Below are 22,976 nucleotides of genomic sequence, written 5' to 3' on the forward strand. Positions count from 1 at the left end.
TCGGGCCTTACCCCAATCCACGTTGCTGCCTTCATGGGACATGTAAATATCGTGTCACAGCTAATGCATCATGGAGCCTCCCCAAACACCACCAATGTGGTAAGTACCCTTAGCCAAGATTCTGGAAAGCGTGGCCTTTCTGTACTTCCATATTGACTATAAGTAAGCGAATTACTATTTCATTTCATTACTTCAGATACAGAGTTTAAGAACACCTTTAGTTTTGTTGTTTTGTTTGTTTATTTTTGCTTTTTGTGTTTTTTTTTTGTTGTTGTTTTTTGGTTTTTGGTTTTTTGCATTGAAGGCAAGATCCTGCCTCCTGTAGGAAGTTGGTTAAAAATTGTTAAGATTTGGGAATGTGCCTGTTAACACTGGAAGAAAAGCCCTGGTGGAAATGCAGTGGACATAACACTAGTGGAAACATCACAGAATGGAAATGCAGTGCTGTGGGGTTCTCTGACAGAATCCACCAAAAGCACTGAATGCTGAGGACTGAGGGTATGATTAGCACAGTGTCATCATCTATGTGAAGAGGTAATTTCATATAACTTCAAAGGCATCTGCTTGAAGAGCGTTCTACCATACTGTAGCTAACTCATGGGCATCTAAGTGAGCAAATCACCAGGCAGTATTTTCCCATGCTGAGCATTGCCAGCAAACCCACCAGATGATTTAGAGTAATTATGTGAGCAGAAACTGCTCCCCCTGAGCATGCTATGCCACCCCGCGTCGTTTCACAGTCTTTCAAACTGGACATCATCCTTTTAGACCACATGCATAAGACCGCCCATTTAACTCACACACAATAAGGAAGTGAAGATGAGCAATATTCATCACAGAGGTCATGTGCCATGAGGTCTTGCACACACCCTTGTGTAGGGTTAAAAGAAGACTTTATTTTACTTCATAAAAAAGCACTATGCTCCTCAGCTGCTTTCCAGTGAGCACATGGCCTGTCTCTTGTGAGGCCACCTTCCTGTCTGTCTGTTCAGATAGAGGGTATGCTGGGCAAAGCCTATTTTATAAAAGTCAGTTTTATGTGAATTTTGCTTGTGTGAGCAAATGTGTTTGGTTTTTATCGTGTTTGTATCTCGGTGTATGCTCTCTGTCACATTGTCATTTTTGTTGAATGGATGAATGAGTAATCTGAGTTAGAGGTGTGAAGGAGTTAGGAAGGGGTGGGCCAGAGCCCCTCACAATGGTACCAAGAAATGGGATCTGATCTATTTAGGTCACTGGAGGTGGGCCACCTCCGACCCTCGGTGTGGTTTTGGTGACCCTGCGCAGTGTTTACGTTTAATCCCGATTTTATAGTCAGTATTTAAGAACTGATAAACCGACACCGATCTTGACTGCCAGCTCTCCGAAACTAGGATGATGTGCCGGGGTGAGGCTGCCATCCATAACAGATTACAACAGCAACCTGCAGGGGCAGTTCGGGCAGGTCTGGGGCTCTCCCCCTTCAGCTTGCTCATCTGCTGTGCTTCCTCATTTATACCCATTCTCTACCCCGGGAGCACTGGTACCCTTTCAACCCTAAGGATGCCTTGCTGTAAATCCCTGGGCTGTGCTTCTCATAGCATCCATGGCTGTGTTCCCTGGGGTTACACCATGGCCTGGCCACCCTGGGGCAGGTTTCTGGGCAAGTTTTTATGTGTTCATTTTCCTATATTTCCAGCAAGGAAGTGCTCAGGGCCCTTTGTTGTTGTTGCTTAAAAAACTGTCTCTATAACTTCATGCCAACAAAGCATGCCAGTTGTTCTGAGAGTTGCCGTTAACTGAGTTTGTCTTCTGTTCCACAGAGAGGAGAGACGGCGTTGCACATGGCGGCTCGGTCGGGCCAAGCAGAAGTGGTGCGGTATCTGGTACAAGACGGAGCTCAGGTAGAAGCAAAAGCTAAGGTGAGGGCAAGACACAGGACCTTAAAATTGAAACGAAGGCTAAAGCCTAATGTACAGTAAACCTTTAGGTGAATGCTTACTGTCTCTCAAAAACAGGGTTTTATTAATATGACTTTCCAGTGCTGAAGGTTTCCACCCAAGAATCATACAAAAATACTCTGCCATCACAGCCATTCAGCTGTGTAGCACAGCTGCGTAGAATAAGGGACTGCCCCCCTGGGCACATTGTGAAGCCCTAACAGATTAGGAACTGGATCTAGGCAGATCCAGAGCTCTTCCTACAGAGATGATCTTAGGAAGGAAGCTTCTAGAACAACCATAGCCTGTAAACATGAGTCTGAACTTGGGGTGACTTGTATGTCTGTCACCTGACGCAGCCTCAGAAGGAAAAAGGATGTGGTTTTTCTTTTCTTCTTCCCTCTTTTATAAAATAGGAAACTATAATGAGGGCTTCGACAGACTGGTTCATACCAGAAGTCCAAGCATTCGGGAGGCTGAGCTACCACACCCAGCTGAATCATTTCTTAACCTTTTGACTTTCCTTCAGTGGTCACTGTATGTGGGTCCTGAAGCGTAGCTTGCAGACCCTGGTCTAGAAGGCCATAGCTGTACCTCTAACTTAGTAAAATGGAATAACTGGAGAGGCAGGATCCCATTATTGCTGGTAAGAGCCCTCGTATTCACGAGTGTTGATTACAAACAAATAGCGTATCTCATTGATACTGAAGATGATTAGAGTCTGAATTTCATGAAGGAGTTATGATGGCTGAGACCGATCATCTGAGATCTCCTCAGCTGACTGACTCGAGTTGAATCTTGATCTACCATGGAAACGCTGAGTAACATTGGACAAGTTAATTGATGTCTGTGCTGCACTTCCTTTTCTAGAATAGAACTTTTAAAGCGTTGCTACATGTCATCCCAGACATATAGGGATGTAAAACAGAACACAACACAAATTCAGTATTTACTAAGGATAGGTCATAAACGTGCTTTAAGTCAAGTCTGTGACATGCACAGAACCTTTGCATCCATTAAAGGTGAAAGCAAACCTGCCCACTAATGATGGATGTGCTCGCTTATTTTAAATCTTGGCTGAATAGTTGGTACTCTAGGACGCAGAATATCTTCAAAGCTTTTCAGAGTTCATCCCTACTTTGATTTCACAATCGCCAATGCTGACACCACTGCCTTGCATAAGCACGTGCTATAAAATATTGAGGGGGGCATTTCACAAAGTGTTAGAAATCTTGCCCTCAATGAGCCCAGATTCAGCTAGTGATTGGGAAACTCAAGTCAGCCACTCAATCGATTTTAAATCAATTTTAAAACCAACGCTCTGCCATAGATACATTCATATGGTATTTATGTGCTTCGGAATGTCAATAGGAAAATATTAAAAGTATTTGCTTTCAGTAATTAAGCCAGGATGCTTCCCTAAGAGCAGGAAACATTGTGTGTGCAGTGAAAAACACTGTGGTTCATGTTGTACAAGGGTGTCGAATCTGAGTCAGGATATTTAGGCCGGGTTTGTTGATATTGCCTGACGGGGGCGGTAGGCACAGGGCAACGTGTTCACGTTTCATATTCAGAATCAAAGACGCAAGGAGGCTCTCAAATGGGCACCAGCAGACGCTGACAGACATTCCTCACATGCCGGAGGCTTTAAGTTAATTTTTGGTCACTGAGGGTCTTGTTGGGTTAGGAACTTCCTACGGGGTTGCAATCCACAGTCAAAGAGTTCTCAGGGGAAAGAGAGGGTAAAGATGTCTGAGTTCATATAGGTGGGATGCTTCAAACAGAGCCTGAGAAACGGATGGCAGCGAAGTTCTGGGGTTGACGCAGCCATGACAGGGGGGCATGAACCGTTAGATTCCTCCTGCTTGTCATGGCCCCTTGGCGTCCCCTCTTATTGCTCCTGTTAGTCATTTTTTTCTCGTTGCCGTGCCCAAGTGCCTGCAGAGAAGCACTTTAAGGGAGCAATCGTTTATTCTGACTGATGGCTCAAGGGAGTTATCCCTTATTGCTGGGGAAGACAAGCATGGCGGCAGGAGGTCAGCTGGTCATGCGTCTGTGGTCAGGAAGCAGAGAATAGAGAGGAAGTTGGACCGTCAAACCTCGGGACCCAACCCCAGTGACCCACGTCCCCCCGTGAGACTCCAGTTCCTAAAGGTTCCACGACCTTCCCAGAGAGCGGCACCCGCCAGGGAGTGAGTGCTCAAACACACAAGTCTGTCAGTTAGGGACACTCTGTCAGTTAGCACTCCTCCTAAGCTCCCAACTGGTTGTGTCTCCTCTCTGATCTCTCTCTTTTTGAGCAAAGAAATACCCACGTGCTGTTCTACCCTTCCCTCTACCTCTCCTACCAGAGGTGCTTAAAGAAACTGACGCATTTTAGTGGGTGTTTCACTTGGAGGAATGATGTGGGGCATTTGGGAAGGTGGAGAGCCACCCATCTGGTCAGATTAGGGAAGGGTGGTCCTCCCACTTGTCTAAGGTTCCTCAGGGGCAGGGCTCAGTTCATGCTTCATGCCTTGAAGGGAAACTGGTAAGTTAGCCCTTTAGTATAGGCAAATGCAGCCCTCGCTGCCAGGTTATACAATTTGACACACCCCAGAGGCAGGACCGCTGCCTGCATGGCCCTGTTCTACCCTCCCTAGCTTTTGACCTTGTGAAAAGGTGGCACTAACGAAGCAATGAAGTCATGTTGGGATGGCTGGGAGAAGTAAATACAACTCCCAGGCATGCAAAGTCCACTCAGATTTGTTCTCATCCCCCCTCTTCACACAACCCCCCCCCCCAAGGACTCACTATAGATTAAGACTGATGCTCTCAAGCAGGTGGTGAAGAGCTCAGGTGCAGGTAGAACTGCCTTTGATGCTCTTACACAAATAGGGCAGCACACGAGGTTCCCTTTAACATTGAATTAGTTTCCCCGTGCCTCGGCCCCGGGGCAGCTAATGTCCCCTACATTCTTTCCACGGCATCATTGCCTTGTGAGCTCACGAGCCTTGTGTTTCTATCTCGCGTTCAGGACGACCAGACCCCACTCCACATCTCAGCCCGACTGGGGAAGGCTGACATAGTGCAACAGCTGCTACAGCAAGGAGCGTCCCCCAATGCAGCAACAACTTCTGGGTACACCCCCCTTCACCTTTCCGCCCGAGAAGGGCACGAGGATGTAGCTGCATTCCTTCTGGATCACGGAGCGTCTTTATCCATAACAACAAAGGTATGACGACTTGCCCCCCCCCCCCCCCCCCCGCCCGCCCAAGCACACCCTTCTCAGAGTCTCTCACACTGGGACGGGTTAAGAGACGGTGGTTCTGGATCTCCCGTGGGCTGGATCCCCAAGCTAGTCATAGCCGTGGCCAGTAACACCTTGTTCATGCTCAGCACGGAAGGTAGCTATTCATACTTGAGGAGTTTTCTCTTGCTCTTAAGTTTCTCAGTATGTTGTCTTCTGAGGATATCGTAATGATATCTAGAATAAGAGTTTTTGGGTTTTTTGTTTTTGGTTTTTTGTTTTTGTTTTTGTTTTTGTTTTTTTGTTTTTTTTTTTTGCAAATTACCTGAGAGACTTAAATGGCAGTTTGAAACACACCTGCTGATTTCCTTTGTTATAGTTGACTGACTTATGACCAAAGTTTGATGGATTCATCTCTGGTGTCTTCAAGTAATATCCTCTCGTGGCTCTAATGTGCACACGGGAAGCAAAATTGATTTGTTTGCTTTTTACCTAATTTTTATGAGAACTCCATGGACATAACAAGTGTAATAACAAAACAAATCAGCTGATGGCATATCCTGAGAGAGAAGTGATGGGTGCTTTAGTCCCTTTTCTGGCTATGGATAAGAAGGGCTAGCATATAATTGATACAAAGCAAAAAATGATTATACAGATTATACTTGCAGGGAAAAAAAAAAACAACAACACCTGAATAAATAGTGCCTACCCCAAACTTCATCTCCCATGATTCCTTGGGCTCTTTGGGAGAGTCAAGTTCCTGGATATAATTTAGAATGTGAAACAGAATAATGGGTGATGGAGGTCATAGGTTACCCCTCGCCCTCCTGCATCCTAGCTGCCCGCTGCCTCTATTTAGCAGTAGTCTTGTGAGATAGTCGATGTTGGTCATGCTCCAATCCCTTATGAAAGGTGGGGACCCTCTTTAATATGTGTTGACTGGCTTGTGGATACCTAGACCCTTTCAGGCTCTGAAATCATGGGAGAACAGCCAGGAACTCTAAGCTTCTCCCCCTTGCGTGTGTCATTACTCAGTTCACCCCAGGGAGCAAGGATGAAAGGACTCCTAACTGCTCCTGGAGGTGGAAGCAGGCGACAAGGCATTGCATGCATTTGTGGGGAAGTAGACAAAAAGGAAAGGACGTGGCCTCTGCTGACGGAAGGCCACAGAGGGTCCAGACTTACAATGGGGTTTCCCAGGCAAACCCACACGGGCCTACAGTGGGGTATGTGTAGGCCATTCTTCCCACAGTATGACACCCCCAAATGACCCTGGAATAATGTCCAGAACCAGCTTATCAGTGTCATCCTGGGCAGACCCAAACAAGTAATCAGCATGGTTTGGTCAGCAGAGGGGGAAATATTCTCTCGGTCTTTAGAGGTGTCCAACCTTTTGACAGTGTTACACAAACCTGTGGTCTACAACTGTGTTAGGCCACAAGCACAACTATCGTGAGACACCTATGGTCTCACAGGCTGCAGATTAGGTAGGTATAGTCTGCTTGTCCCTATGGACGAGAGGAGTCTTCAGGTGTTATGTGCTACCTGGGACCTTACACACACACACACACACACACACACACACACACACACACACACGAAACTCATCTTCATCCATAGCACAAGCCATCAGCCCCAAGAAGCCCAGCCACGTGTCACTTCCATTCGTAATGTTTTTCCATTTCTCTCCTCAGAAGGGATTCACTCCTCTCCATGTGGCTGCAAAATATGGAAAGCTTGAAGTAGCCAATCTCCTGCTGCAGAAGAGCGCGTCTCCCGATGCTGCTGGGAAGGTATGACGTCATCAGCCACCTGCAGCAGGCCACTTCCACAGTAACAAACCAGCACTTGCTAATACCCACCCCCCCAAACCCACAGCCACTCTTATGGTAGCTAAGCCATACTGAAGTCTCATTACAGGGTTCTGCAAAGAATGGAAAGCTGAGTGTGAAGGGTGCTGTCTGTTATATCCAGTCTAATCCCATTTTCTAAACCTAAGAACCTCCTACTAAGACACCTTTGACCCTGATTGTTGTCTCTGCACGTGTTTTCAGAGCGGGCTAACTCCACTGCATGTAGCGGCACATTACGATAATCAGAAAGTGGCCCTTCTGCTTTTGGACCAGGGAGCCTCACCCCACGCAGCCGCAAAGGTACCTGTAACCTCACAACCTAAGAACCGGGTGTGCGTCGTCCGTCTGTCTCTACACCAGCATCCCCTCCTGCTAATTCTGTGGCGTCCTCGTTGCTCAGGCATGGCTTGTAAAAACTAAGGGCAGAATTGCCAGGGAGGTGTAGGCCTCCCCCATTTAGTCACCTTGTGTGGTAGATGCCCAGTAAATACATACTTGTCAGCTGATTTCCTTGGGAGCTCCAGGGCATCCTAGAAGATGAGGAGGGAAGGAAGCTGGAATACTCTTCAGCCAGACTGAAAACATGCACAGAGCCTAAAGCAATGAGAAGCTCTGACTTGTGAGACCCAGGAGTCATCTGAGTTTGGTCAAGGGCTTGCTATATGAGCTTACGTGCCTGAGTCCAGATACCCAGCAACCCACACAAAAAGCCAGGCATGAAGGCACACACCCAAAGTCCCAGAGCCTCTCTGGCAGAGACAGAATGATGGGTGGGGATTCCTGGCAGCCGGGCTAGTCTGATCATCAAGCTACAGATTCGGTGAGAGACCCTGTATCAAAAGGCAAAGTAGAAAAGCAATTGATAAAGACACCCAACGTCAGCCTCTGGCCTACAAACTCCCATGTGCATGCCAACATGAACACGCGTGCCCACATACAGGCACGCATACATGTATGCACGCGAGCATACATCAAATTTTATAAAACCACATATTGCATTTTCTTGGCCAGAAAAGAGCTGCCTGCAAGTGCTTCATGCTCCACAGAGCAGCCTACAGGGTCTCCCGTGTGGGTTTTTATTACCGTTAAGGGCACTGTAATATTAGTCTTGTTATGGGGAAAATTTTTGGCCAGTAGACATCTTAGATTTCTGAGAAGAAAACACAAAGTGTAGTGCATCCGGCACTGGTGTTGCCCCGGCATTCTGACATGGAGTGCCACAATGCAGCCTCCTTAAAGAGGCACTTACAGAGTTCCATTGGCCAAGGACACGTCTAGTCGCTAAGCAGGTGGCTGTGACACAACCCTGAGCCAGCACAAACCAGACCTCTTTTCTGATTCTTTTAATGTGTTTTATTGGTTGAAGGGCCCTTCGGTGTCCCTGCTGCTTCTGAGCCTGGCCTTGAGTCCTGCTTAGTGTCATGTCAGGTCCCTCACACACAAGGTCGGTGAGCCCGGCCTGTTCTAGGTCATGGTGCTGTAAGAGAGAACGTTCTAGACACTTCTTCCGTTAGCGAGGATGTTGCTATTGTTTGTTTGTCTGTGTGTGTGTGTGTGTGTGTGTGTGTGTGTGTGTGTGTGTGTGTGTACCTGTGGGGGTCAGAGGATAATTTGCATGAGTTGGTTCTCTCTTTTTACCACAAAGTTTCCAAAATCATAGGTTAGGCACCCAGTGTCCTTGCCTGACACCCCACTCCTCACTCTACAGATCCTTCTTCCTGCATTCTGAAGTCCTTTGCTCTACTCAGTGAAATATGCTCAGAAATCAAGTCCTAAATACTTTCCCCCAGAGTATCAACCGTGGCATTGGCTCTGTGGTAAAGAAAGGTTTCCCTGCCATGCCTTTGCAGAAAGCAATCAAACGAATGAAACACCTGTTTACTGCCTTCGTTGGCAGTGTGAACCTGGGAGAGAGGAGCCTAGAAACAAGGCAGACTGAAGTCTGGTGCAATAGCCAACTTTGTTCATAACATCAGACAATTTATAAGATTTCTAAGAGTCACAGGAGAAAAGCGTCTCATCACACGCGTAAGCAACTCGTGGTGAACAAGCCACATATGACAAGAACTCATTTTTTCCATAGAGGTGTATATAAACAAACAACAACAGCCAGTGGTAACGGATAATCGGAAGCAAACTTACCCCTATCTGCTGCACCTAGGAGGGGCATAGAAGCGCTTCCCAAGAACAGTTCCACATTTTTGAAGAAGCTGGGGTCACAAAACTCTTGTCTTGTTTTCTTGGAGTTTTCTCAGAAACACTCAAAATCCCCCTCACAAAACTCCATCCTTGAACTGTGTTCTGACAAAAACAATAAATAAATAGCTTTAGAAGAAAAGAAATGAAGGCGCAGAACCTTTAGTCTAACAGCCCACAGGGTGAGGCAATCCAGCATCCATGAGTGTACACTCAAGTAAAGAAAATGTAGGCCGTATTCACACATTCGAGGTTGTTCAGCCTTGGAAAGGAAAGGACACCTGGGTTGTTTTCAGGTTTGTTGTTATTGGTTGGTTGGGTTTTTTGGGAAGAGGAAGGTCCCATTAAGACAGAGAAGGAAAGAGGATAAATTGCCTTGGCCATGGTGCCTCTTCACAGCAATAGAAAAGACAAGGCCCTCTTGCTTGTGGGCCTGTGTTTCTAAGCAGCCCCAGAGTCTTGGTAGGGAATGAGTGCAGTTCTCACATGGGGGTAATAATCCTGCCACACTAGTGCCAACCAGGCTAGAAGGAGCAGTAGTTTATGGAATGACATGTGGGGAAAAAAATGAGTCTAGCCCTTTGTTTGTTTGTTTGTTTGTTTTTGCTTCTGAGACAGGGCTTCTCTGTGTAGTCCTGGCTTGCCCTGGAACTCAGCTCTGTAGACTAGGCTGGCCTTGAATTCATATAGATTCACCTGCCTCTGCCCCCTGAGTGCTGGGATTAAAGGCATACGCCACCACACCTAGCTGACCGGTCTTTTTTTTTTTTTTTAATGTTCATAAATAAACAGGTCAGAGACTCAGGGCGTGGCTCAGTGGCAGAGTGCTTGCCTCTACCACGCACACAGCCCTGGACTCAATCTCAAGCACACATAAACCAAGTCCAGTAATGTACACCTGTAATGCCAGCACTCTGGAGATGGAGGCAGGAGGATGAGAAGTTCAAGGCTTCCCTGCCCTTGGGCACATAGTAGAGGATAAGGCCAGCCTGGAATGCCTATTTCAATAAAATAAAATAAAACAATAGCAAGCCGTCAGTATCAAGCTTTGCATCTATCAAACACAATTTAGGATGAATGTTTCCAAATTTACAAAGTATTGAACAGAAGTTGAAGAGCAGGCTGGTAAGTAATAATTCTATTATGTCCCATTAGCCTGAGGCCGCAGTCAGTTAAGCACCAACTTTCCTAATGGGGCATTGATCATTTCGAGGCACATTGCCGAGGCCAGTGTTTATTTCCCGACATCCCCTAAGACCATCTTCAGATCAGTGGTGCTAGCCAGGGGCTTTGTACACTTTGATCCCAAGCAGAACGGTTATCTCAGTTACGGGCTGGTTTTATCTGGTAGGGGAACAATCCTCCAGGCAGAGGTTTGGACAGCTGAGCTCTTTCTCTGGTCGCCAAGGCAACAAACACAAAGCTTAGTTCTGCCTCTTTAAAGTAGCAGTAAGTCAGAGAGACTGCAAGGCTTCTCCAGAAACTCCACCCATCTCTAATCTTGATACCTCATTGGCCACATATAGGTGCAAGATATGCTGGTAATTGTAGTTTTTGGGTGGGAAAACAGCCTCTATGGCTTTTACTCCCAGAAGTTCAGTTTCTGAACTCCAGTAGACAGAGCTTCCTCTATGCGTGCCCCTCTTCTTTACCCCTTTTCAAGATCGCCAGTTACCTTACACTCGTCCTAGAAGCATGATTCACGACTCTCGGTGGGCGGGTTGCTAAAAAATACATATGCTAAGCGATAATGGGATGCTGAGATCCGTTTCTACCGCATCTGTCTCCAGAGACAGGATGCTAGGTTAGAAAGAAGCTTGGCTTGGTTGCTGGCAAAATCAAGAGCTTAACTAGAACACAGTACTGAGCCTGGACTACTAGCTCATACTTCTGTAAAGTTTAGCACCTTCCTCATTTTACATAGCTGTGTGTGTGTGTGTGTACAGGCTTGGCGGGAACTTCAGCTGGGACAGTACCATCTATTACTTTTCAGAACTGTTTTTAGTGTGGTATGCTTAGATAGGTTCATAGGACAGCTATTTTGTCTTCAACAAGAATGCGGGGAAGTGGGGCAAGAGAGATGGCTTAGCAGGCAGGAGCACTTTGTACTCTTGGGAAGGATCAGGGCTCAATTCTCAGTGCCCACATGGCAGCTAAAAACCATCTGTAACTCCAGTTTCAGGGATCAATGCCCCTTTCCGGCCTCTGAGGGCACCAGGCATGCACATGGTATACACACATATATGTGTGCAGAAAACCAGATACATACAATATATATATATATACATATATATATATATGTATATATGTATATATATATATATTGAGTGTGAAAAAGTAGAGGGGTAAGATTACTCTATGATTGGGCTAGAGAGGTGCTTCAGTGGTTAAAAGCAAACTGCTCTTGTAGAGGCTAGAGTTTGTGTCCTCGAACCCACACCAGGAAACTCAGCCCCCTCATAACTCTAGGTCCAGCAGATCCTCGATGGCTTTCAGCCTCTGTGGGCACCTGTGCTCACACATTCACATAACTAAAATCTTTTCTGAAAAAAAAAAAAAAGATTTTTTTAAAGATTATTCTATAATTGATTCTCCCCGGTTGGTTCATCAAATTAAAATATCTTCCTTGAGTATAGGAACTAAGTAACATTCTGTTTTTCTGTAAGCAGCACTTAGGAGGTTAAGAATTGTATTGTGGGCCTCTGGAGAAATTCTTTCTCCCTTCCTGAAAGTGTTCCCTGAGAGTTTCTGAAATCATCTTGGTTCTCTTACCTTAGAGTGTAATTTGTACCTCACAAGGAGCCAGGATGAGCATCTAAAGCAGTGGTTGCCAGCCTACGGGGCACGCCCCACTTGGGGTCAAATGACCTTTTTACAGGGGTCGCCTAAGATCATCAGAAAACACAGATATTTACATTTCAGTTCCTAAAAGTAGCAAAATGACAGTTATGAAGTAGCAGTGAAATCATTTTATGGTTTGGGGTCACCACATGAGGAACTGTGTTAAAAGGTCACAGCATTGGGATGTTTGAGAACTATAAACTATAACATGGATCTTGTTTACACCTGACACACATTGCAGAGATGCTAGAGTTTTTTTTGATAATTGCTTCATGGGGGCCTAGAATTTGTGGGATGTGGTAGAACAGAGCAAGATTGTAATGTCTGAAAGGAGAGTAGACCGCCCTGCCCTGGTTAGGGCTGAAAGTGACTAAGTTGTGATCTTTTCTTTCCTCTTTTATTGGTGTTGTTTGGTTGGTTTTGAGATAGGGTCTCACCATGTAGCCCAGGCAGGCCCTATCTTCCCAAAGGCTAGAATTACAAGCATGCAATACCACACCCAGGCTCAGCTGAATGTTCTGTCCCTTGTAAAAGTAAAAGCACAGAAGATAAGGACAAGGATTTCTCCTGTCTTTACTGTCCATACCATTAGTGTTAGGCGTTTCTTCTGTTAGTGTCTCTTGTGAATTTTTCCCTTTTATGGAACGACAGAAGATGATGAGCTGTCTCCTGCCCTCATGTAGCCTTCAAAAAATCCAGTGTTCTGCTGGGCTTCAGAGGCTTAGGTCTCTAAAGGGTGTGTCCAAGCATTTGATCAGAGGGCCAAATGCTTCTCGGGGTAAGCTGGTGTTTCCACATGGCATAGGTCAAGCCTAAAAATAGTGATATAAAACCACCTTCTGCCCTGGCTTAGCCAGTCGGAGGAGCCTAGAAGTAACGTTTCCACATTGCACCTTCCACTTGCTATGGTCAAGTTCATGTCCATATCAGGATGCAACCTTGAATTTCTCCTGGATGGCAAAATCCCAGAAAGCAATTTCTCAGGTCAGACACTCAAGGCTCCCAAGGCCCAACTAATTAGCAGGGAACTTTATCCACAGCTCTATCAGTTAGGGAAAGCCACTGAGGGAAGAATGGCCGAGTGTTCTGAGAGTGTCAGAGCATCTGACTCTTAACTGTGGAGACTCCTTTCTTCATTTAAGTGACTTGCACCTGTTACTTTGAGACGTACCACGAGGACACCAAAACCTGTGCCCCTCAATAGCTTCCAACCGCAGTAAGAAGAGATAAATATGTAAATAAGAGAGTGAGGGCTAAATGTCCGGTACTGGAGTGAGAGACAAAGTCGTTGCTGGGTGTTGGAAATCCAGAGGTGAAAAGAGGAAGCTGCCTTCCCTGAGGGGTGGGCCTTGAGTTGAGATTTCAACTGCTACGTGCTGTCTTCACAGGCAGGCTGTGGGAAAGCATTCCTGGTAGGGCGAGGTAAGCCAGGGAAACCAGAAACAATAATCTGTCCGGTCACCTGCGGGGTGATGGGGCTGGCTCTCAAATATCGTCAGACTGTCATGAATCAATGAGAGAGAAACAGCTCCCACAGAGATTAAAGACTGCAACCCGCAGGCAGCCCGTGGCCTCTTCATTCTCCTGGCGCAGCTCAGAAGGCACTGTGATAAGACATGGGATTTCTCACTGTTCTAGAGATTGGGAAGGCCAAGACTGAGGAGTTCACGTCCTTCAAGGGCCTTATTGCTGTGTCATCCCATAGCAGGAAGTGGAAGGGCCAAGAAAGAAAGTGGCCCGGAGTTAATCTTGTCCTCTCAGAAGCGGATTTCCTCCATAGCCCACTCCCTCCTCAAAGCACTCCATCCATGTCCACAGCTCTCTCTCTCTCTCTCCAGAGGCCACTCCCTCTGCAAAGCACTCTATTCGTAACCTCTCTCTCCACAGCCCACCCCCTCTATGATCCACTCCCTGCACGGCCCCGTCTCTCCACCTCAGCTTTTGAGAGCATTGTTGGAGGGCAAGTCCTCTTGCATCCACACCGTCCCTTACGGGTTCCACACTTCCCAGCACCATTGCTATAGGGGCAGAGTTTCCAGCACGTGAAGACTGGGAACACCTTTCAAACCAAAACAAACTGACACTAAACCGATTTTAAGAATGGAATTTTGAATGGCCCTGAGCATGGCCCCTGGATAACATATGACTTAGTCCTCTAGTGCCAGTTGAAATACAGTAATATGTCTTGAGCACCTACTATCACCGGTGGCCTTTTCAGAAACCAACAGTGTGTCAACTCAGTTTTTTTAAATGGCAGTTTCTCCTACTCAAAGCTGCCTTCATGATACTATTTGGTGTTGTACCATTTCTTCACTTCATCATGCTTTTTTGTTTTTTTGTTTTGTTTGTTTGTTCTTTGCACATTTAGAGATTCACTAGAAAGGGAAGCATACTGTTTGAAAATGCACTGTACACATTTTTTTTCTTGGTACTAGACATGACTGAGTAATTGGTTTTGACAGAATGGTTACACACCGCTGCACATCGCTGCCAAGAAGAACCAGATGGACATAGCGACTTCTCTGCTGGAGTATGGTGCTGATGCGAATGCAGTTACCCGGCAAGGGATTGCTTCCGTCCATCTTGCAGCTCAGGAAGGGCACGTGGACATGGTGTCGCTGCTCCTCAGCAGAAACGCGAACGTGAACCTGAGCAATAAGGTAACTCTCTTCCGGTTCTCCTACAAAGCATACCGCAGAAATCAAAGCCTCGGAAAAGCCTAAAAGTTGAGCCAAATGTTCGGTTCGGAGAGCATATGCAAAGCTGGCAAGATGGCTCAGCAGGTTAAGGTGTTTGAGGACCTGGCTGATGGCTTGCATTCAGTCCTGAAAACCCATGAGAGAACCGGCTCACACAAGTTCACTAATAGAGCAAGAACACTGCCATCGTGTAACACTACACACTGTGTATGTGATTCATTAACTATCACTGATTTTTTTTTTTTTTCTGAAGTTAACACCACTGATAACATGTTAAAATTCTGGTGTGGTGGTGTGGTTTTGTTTTTATAGTCTCTGAAGTTTAGTAGTGATCACCCACATATCTTGGGGGAAGACAGTATAATCACCTCTCTTGGCTTTAAAAATACCACTGCAAAGAACTGAGGGAGAAGGAAAGGGAACCCAGATGGATCAAATGGCACAGTCCTGAGTGGTGAGCACCCCCGCTATTTTGGGGTACACCTGGACTATGTTTATGAAGCCTGTGGTCAGCGGTGCTGGCACAGGGCTCATACAGAGTGGCACATGCCCTTACTCTGTGATTTTTTTTTTAACGAGTCATAGCTGCTCTCCTAGAATTCACAACCAAATCTCACACCCAGCCACATGCATGTGCTCACCCCTTGCCACGAGTGACAGCCACACTTTTGGAATCTCTTGCAGAGCGGCCTCACGCCACTCCATCTGGCTGCTCAAGAGGACAGAGTGAATGTGGCCGAAGTCCTCGTCAACCAAGGGGCCCACGTGGATGCGCAGACAAAGGTACGTCTTGAGTGACTGACCTCAGTAGGAAATCTGCAGTCGAGGCATAGGCTCACTTATTTATTTTGGAAGTTCTGGGCTCAAAACCAGTGCCTTGTACATGTTACACAAGCCCACCACCACCGAACTAGCCCCTGGAGTAATATTAAGGAATATTAAGCAGCTAGTTGTGACAGTAATAAAAGACTCCTCAGCACCTGGTTAAATTAGCAAACAGTCTTTGAACAGGGCAGAAGCTGTAGTTGTGGGCGGAGGTACAAAGAGGGTGATGGCGTCACTCGCCTTTAATCTCCGCCCTGGGGAGGCAGATGCAGATGGACCTCTGCGTGTTCGAGGCCAGCCCAATCTATACAGAATGAGTTCCAGGGCAGCCAGGGCTACGCAAAGAAACCTCAAAAATATATGTGGAAGAGGAAACAGTAAGTGGGGATTTCATTCTATAGTTGAGTTATGCTGCATGGAAGGCACGTGGTGATATTAAATAAAATCTGGGATGGGGTACCACAGAAATGCCAGCTCCTCACGAGTGTGTGTGTGTGGGGGAGGGTATTCATGTGTTGTGTATGCCTACACATGGCTGTGAACACCTGTGTATTCATGTGTGGCGGCCAGGGGGAAATGTCAGGAATCTTCTCTATGTACCCCTAAACCTGAAGCTTGCCATATCAGCTAGGCTAGCTGGCCAGCAAGCTCCCAGGAGCCACCTATCCCTGACCCTCTCCTCAACCCCAGCACTGGGATTACAAGCACAGGTGGCCATACCTGGCTTCTGACACTTTTTCTTACACAAATACATCTGTCCAGCTCAGCAAGTATGACAGTCAGCCCTCACTTATTTTTTTCCCCTTTTCCAGTCCCTTATTTACCAAAGATTTAACATGTTTGCTGAGCGCCTGGGATATGCGTAAATGGTAATAGTGACCAGTATGCACCCAGCACGTTCCAGAGTTTCTTGCTGCTAGCTGGAAAGAATTTCTCAAGCTGTGTGTCTCTCTAGGCCTGTCTTCGCATGGTGCCATTTTGTCTGGGAATGCTGTGAATGAAAACTCCCATCTCTACGAGTACAAGGCGAACCTTCTTGGCTGTGCACACATTTAAAAAAATATTTATTATTGTGCATGTGACGTGTGTGTGAGTACGGGATATCTGCTTCAGCATACATGTGGACAATAGAAGGCCCTTGGAAGTCAGTTCTTTTCTTCTAACATGAGTTCCAGGGATGGAACTTGAACCGAGGTCATCAGGCTTGGTTCAGTCATTCAGATCTGCTGAACCATGAACCCGGGCCCCATGCACACACTTTTAAACAAATGCTTTGAAACAACAGGAAGGCTAGTGTCTTAGAAGACAGCATAGTAGAGAGGACCTCAGTTCATAGACAGGGTGTTGGGGGCACGAAGGAAGAGACCACAGTCATAGAAGCCCATCAGTCCATTAGAACAACTTAGCATTTTACCCTGGGCAAGCTGGGAAACTATACATTTAAATGTGTTATTTAAATATCCACTCTCTAAACCTGCTACATCTGGCACAAGAGCCACTGGAGAATACTATGTTATCATGCAAGCTAAGTACTTGAAGAACATTCAAATATTTTATATTAGTGAAACGTCTATAACATTTTGACCACTTTACCGTTGAATTTTAATAAAGGGTGGGTTGTTTTTTTGTTTTTGTTTTTGTTTTTGACAACTAAACTGATGGTGCTAAGAACTGATTGGACACTCACTGAAGCCTTCTGTAGCGTTCTGAGCATAGCTAATTCCTTAGCACTGAGTGGGAGGAGCCCTACCAAGCAGGCAATCACTCAGGAAGGGTTCCGGGACAAGCAGAAGGTCAGGGATTCTAGGGGCCATACTAAGAGAGTCTAATCGGTGTGTCTGGGTTCACTGACGATTTGTGGAACACAGAGCCAGTCAGCATGTCCTTTGAGGTGTTTTAATTTTTACTGGTGTTCTGCCTCCACGTATGTCTGTGTGAGGGTGTCTGATCCCCTGGAATTGGAATTACAAACAGTTGTAAACTTCCATGTGGATGCTGGGATTTGAACCTGGATCCTTTAGAAGAGTAGCCAGTGTTCTAAACCGCTGAGCCATCTCTCCAGCCTTAAATGTGCTTTCATCTTCCACTGTCAATTGTGGTGTAGGTTTTGCCTTTTTATGTGCACGGATGTTTTGCCTACAAGTATGTCTGTGCACCATGCATGAGCCCGGTGCCCACAGAGGCTGAAGAGGGCATCAGATCCCCATGAACTGGAGTTACAGACAGTGTAAGCCACCACGTGGGTCCTGAGAGCTAGCTCTCTTAACCTTCAAGCCAGTGGTTTTCAGCCTTCCTGATGATGCAACCCTTTAATGCAGTTCCTCATGTTGTGGTGACCCCCAACCATAAAGTTTTTTCGTTGCTACTTCAGAGCTGTAATTTTGCTACTGTTTTGAATCATAATGTAAATATCTGATAGGCAGGTTATCTGATATGTGAGCCCGAATGTGTCATGACCTTGTGTGTGTGTGTGTGTGTGTGTGTGTGTGTGTGTGTGTGTGTGTGTTTGACACATATTCTGGGATTAAACTCAAGTCTTCCTGTTTGCAAAACAACCGTTTTATTAACTGAACCATCTCTAGAGTGTCATTACTTTTTAAATAATTTAAATTTTACATATGCGTATGCATATTTTAGAGAGAAAAATAGGCAGAAGGGGAATAAAAATGAGAATGAGTGGTCAGTCCCTGAGAGTCACTGGGTGTCAGACTAAGAAAGGACTGGTTGCTTTGTGTCAGTCATTGGTTTTTAAGCCGCCATCCTCCACTGAGGAAGTGAGTAGATTTTCTTTAACTGTGGCAACTATACTAGGATCAAGTTTATACTTTGGCCAGGAACTCACACTGGGCTCCTCATCTTGACTGTTTCTATGTCTCTGCCTATCATCTGTGGTAGGCTATTTTTTTTTTTCCTTGAAGTCTCACTACACAAACCTGGCTGGCCTGGAACTCACAGTTTGTCTGCCTCTGCCTCTGCGATCAAAGGAATATGCCCCATAAGCTTGCCACGTAGCCATTTTGTTAGAGAACAGAGTATTCAATCAACACCAGCCTGCTGAAAGAGCAGTGATGTACAATGCTCTCTGACCTGACCAACCAGCTACAGAATCCACCTGTCTAGGCTGCTGGTTGCTCCACCTTTCCTTCCTGTCCTGAACAGCTATCTTGAGAGTAAGGAGCTGATGTAAGAGGGAACGTTAGATACTTATTTTTATGTTCAAGCAGATATATTAAGACTAATTCTAAAAAGGACAGTTTTTTTTTTTTTTAATGGGAAAGAATTCTTTTTTAAACCTACTTTCCAGTTCTAAAGGAAGATTAAATAATACTTTTCCTTCCGTTTAGGATAGCTGTTACTAAAAGCGTACTTACAATGTTTCCTTTTTTATATAAAATGTAATTACAGATGGGCTACACGCCTCTCCATGTGGGCTGTCACTATGGAAACATCAAAATAGTCAATTTTCTGCTGCAGCATTCTGCACAAGTTAATGCCAAAACAAAGGTAGGCGCCTTCCCCCTTTCTTTCCAGCCAAGTCCCCGGTTTTGTGTTCAAGGAAGTTATGTGTGTCATTTCTCCGTCCTTCCTTCTGCAGAACGGATATACGCCGCTGCACCAGGCAGCTCAGCAGGGCCACACGCACATCATCAACGTCTTGCTTCAGAATAGCGCCTCCCCCAATGAACTCACTGTGGTAAGCCGCGGGCCAGCCCAGCGGGGGCAGAGGAGACAGAGGGGCTCCGAAGTCTCCTCGTTTTGATCAGTCACCAGCTGCTCTTCCATATCTCAGGGGGATAAGTTACAGAGAGCCTTCGGCAGGGACCATGTCATGAGCTGTTCAGAGAGTAGTAGGCCCGTGTTTCACACTATGAAAACTTCACTCACTTCGCAGCCACCTGTAGAAGCACGTATATGAGACTGTTTGTATAGATTGTTCGCATGGGCTGTCCACATAGATTCTAGGTCATAGACCCACGTGCGTCTGTGGAAACAGGGGAACTGGGCTTTTCCAGAGCGTGTCTGTTAGCTCTCTTTCTGTCACTGTGAGAAAATATCTGAGGCAAGCATCTTCATAGAAGGAGAGTCTATCTTTGGCTGGCAGTTGCGTAGTTGCCAACCCATAATCACCTATCATGTTGAGTCTACAGTAAGGTTGGACGTTGTGGCAGGGAGTGAGTGTGTATTGAAGCTCATATCATGGCTACCAGGAAGCAAAGAGAGACAGGAGAAGGCTGGGGTCCCAAATACACTCTTTGAGAACACACCCTTCATGATAAAACAGCCCACACTCAGTCCCAACCTGCCAGTAGCACCATCATCTTCAAACACATGGCCTTTGTGACATGTAGGATCCAAATTATGGATCCTATACAGTTTGTCTCTGGTGTAACATTTACTTTTTTCTGTAAGAGAGTTGGGTTGGTGGGATGAGACAACGGCCTTGCATTGTTTGCAGGCTGAGTAACCCTGTCCACATTTTCCCGTTTTCAGAATGGGAACACAGCCCTGGCCATCGCCCGGCGCCTTGGCTACATCTCAGTGGTTGACACTCTGAAGGTCGTGACAGAGGAAACCATGACCACCACTGTGAGTAACAGATGTAGAACTTTCTGACTCTTTAAACCAGGGTCCCCAACGGAAGTTTCTCTGGACTTTTCTAGAATGTTCTTTCTTCTTCCACTCATAGGCTAAGTACCACGTTTTAAAATATTACCGGCGTAGCAAAACCTTCATTTCTGGTATGAACAAAATTGAAACACTGAAAACATATATCTTTAATAGCTGCATACGAAGTTGAAGAGATGGCTCAGTGCAGAGGACGTGCCCAGCACCACTTCAGGCAGTGTACAACTGCCAGGAACTCCAGCTGCAGGGGACCTAATACCCTCTTCTGGCCTCTACAGGCACTGAACTCACATGTGCTCATACACATAGACACACAGACACAAAAATAAGTCAAAAAAAAAGTTATGTAAGTGGATAAAGAGTTTTTGAATCCACGTTCTACCAAATAAGTTTGTCCTTTTTTTTTTTTTTTTTTCTAATCTTGGCATTGCAAAGACTTTGAAAACTTTATGTAAGATCCTTAAAATATTTGTCATTTTTGCAAAAATAATATTTTCTTAAAGTTATAGGTAGATAAAAAATGGTTTTAATTTATCAGTCTTATTTTTTTAAATACTTGTCCAGGTTTTCATAGGAAAACCAATATTTTTCTTCAATTTTAAAGTAAACATTTGCCTATTGCTTAAGATACATTGTTGAAATTCTTAGCTATGACATGTGTATGGAAGTCAGAGGGTAACTGTGGGAGTCAGTTCTCTCTTCCCACCACATAGGTTCTGAGGAGAACTCAGGTCACCCATCAGGCTTGGCAGCAAGTGGTTTTTTTTTTCACACTGAGCTATTACCCCAGCCCTACATGTATTTAAAACATACATACACACACACACACACACACACACAAGCATGCATGTGCATACAAACCCATTTATAAATCATTTTAACCCTGTCTACTGTCTCTGGGATTAAGAGCAGTCAGGACAGTGAATTTGGGGGCTATTGTCATCATTTCCATTTTACCCCTTCTCAGTCTCAAGGAAGACATAGTTACTGTGCATAGCTTTCTTTGTCTATGCAGTGCTTTATATAGAAAACCGTGGGCTAAGGCTGTCTACAGCTACGTTCCAGCTGAGTTATATGGCTGTAGAAACTACAAAACAAATCTGCTGAGCAGAAGAGAGAAACTGTGTGATTTACAAGACAGAAAATGCTCACTAACTAGGATTTATTTCTATCATTACCATAGAGTTTAGGAGGAAAATTACATTCAACAGTTCATACAGCTTTTAAAACCTAAAATCTATTATCAAGTTCTTATGGGTTTGTTTGTTATTGGGTGTTTTGTTTTCTTTTAAGACACAGATGGCCTATGTAAGCCAGGCTGGCATCAAATTCACAGAGACTTGCCTGCTTCTGCCTCAAGAGTAAAGGTGTGTACCATCGTGCCTGGCTATTACTACATTCTTAGAGAAAGGTCAAACAATGTTGTTTTTGAGCCTTGGCATGTTCCAGCAAATAATGTGCTCTGGATTTACCATGTAGCTTTTTCTAGGGGAAGAAGGAGAGGGAGAAAAACAAGCTGTTAAACAGTAGCCAAGTGTCGCAATGCCACAGATATTTGAGTCATTATAATTAATATGTCAGGTCACTATTTTGGTGTTAGAGGACAAAACTAGTAGTTCAAAATACAAATCATAATTGTCTTTTTCACCCATTAGGCAACTTTACAATGTTTATGTGAGATTAAATAAATAAATAAATAAATAAATAAATAAATAAATAGGTAAATAGGTATATAAATAAATAAAAGCTTTGGGTTAGAGAGATGGCTCTGCAGTTAGATGCTCTTCCAGATGATCCAAGTTCAGTTCCCAGCGCCCACAATGGTGGCTCTTGCTAGCTAGTAACTTTGACTTCGGGGCATTTGGTGTCCTCTTCTGGACTCCATAGCCACCTGTGCATGCACACACACACACACACACACACACACACACACACAGGCACATAAAATATTTTTGAAGGGTGAAACACCAAAAGGGTTAAGACAATCTGAAGGGCTGACAATGTGTCTTGGTTGGTAATGCAGGGACAAGGTTCTGAGCTAGATTCTCAGTACATCACAGCCACCAACCGGCTAGACTTACAGAATGAGAACCTAACACTGCATCTTCAGGAAAGGAGCAGGCTCCCACCAAAGTCTGTGCATGGAGCCTCTGACTTGCATGTTGTCACTAAGCTTGATCGATGATTTCCTTCAATGGCAGAAGATAAGACATGTTAAAAGCAAGGGCCAAGGACTGGAGAGATGGCTCAGTAGTTGAAAGCACTGACTGCTCTTCCAGAAGACCTGGGTTCAATTCCCAATGCCTGCATGGCAACTCACAACTATGTAACTCCAAGATCTGACACCCTCACACAGATGTTCATCCAGGCAAAACACCAATGCACATAAAAGATAGATAGATAGATAGATAGATAGATAGATAGATAGATAGATAGATAGATAGATAGATAGAGTTTTATAGAGCAAGGTCCAGACTGTCCCAGGAAGAGAATATGGTCCCCAAACATACTGTAAGTAGTCACGGTGGCCGGCAAAGAAGCCAGTCCTGAGGAATTAGTGCAACCTCCTGGTACTGAAGACTTCACTGCAAACTCAGATACCACCTTCTCAGCCCTGCACTAGTGCTTATATAAAAATCCCTTTAGATGGGAGTGATGAGATTTCAGTTGGCATCTACAATCTTAAAATAAAAAGCATAGCTCAGCCCCTACCACACTCACTATCTCCGCCCAGCAAGTTACTGGGGCCTCAGCAGCCATTGTTTCTCCAAGCAGATTCTTTCACACA

General features: G+C 45.3%; 1 protein-coding gene across 1 annotated transcript in view; it reads left to right on the plus strand.

Annotated features, from left to right (window-relative positions):
- The window catches only part of Ank3 (ankyrin 3), a 215,046-nt gene that overhangs the window by 80,074 nt on the left and 111,996 nt on the right, over positions 1 to 22,976 (plus strand). Inside the window, exons 7-16 of the mRNA XM_055598850.1 lie at positions 1 to 99; positions 1,803 to 1,901; positions 4,936 to 5,133; positions 6,843 to 6,941; positions 7,203 to 7,301; positions 14,501 to 14,698; positions 15,422 to 15,520; positions 18,968 to 19,066; positions 19,158 to 19,256; positions 20,054 to 20,149. Of these exons, the coding sequence (XP_055454825.1) occupies positions 1 to 99; positions 1,803 to 1,901; positions 4,936 to 5,133; positions 6,843 to 6,941; positions 7,203 to 7,301; positions 14,501 to 14,698; positions 15,422 to 15,520; positions 18,968 to 19,066; positions 19,158 to 19,256; positions 20,054 to 20,149 (1,185 nt within the window). The remainder of the gene's footprint in view (positions 100 to 1,802; positions 1,902 to 4,935; positions 5,134 to 6,842; positions 6,942 to 7,202; positions 7,302 to 14,500; positions 14,699 to 15,421; positions 15,521 to 18,967; positions 19,067 to 19,157; positions 19,257 to 20,053; positions 20,150 to 22,976) is intronic.

The sequence above is a fragment of the Psammomys obesus genome, unplaced genomic scaffold (assembly GCF_907164565.1).
Source record: "Psammomys obesus unplaced genomic scaffold, mPsaObe1.curated_primary_1811, whole genome shotgun sequence".
NCBI lineage: Eukaryota > Metazoa > Chordata > Mammalia > Rodentia > Muridae > Psammomys > Psammomys obesus.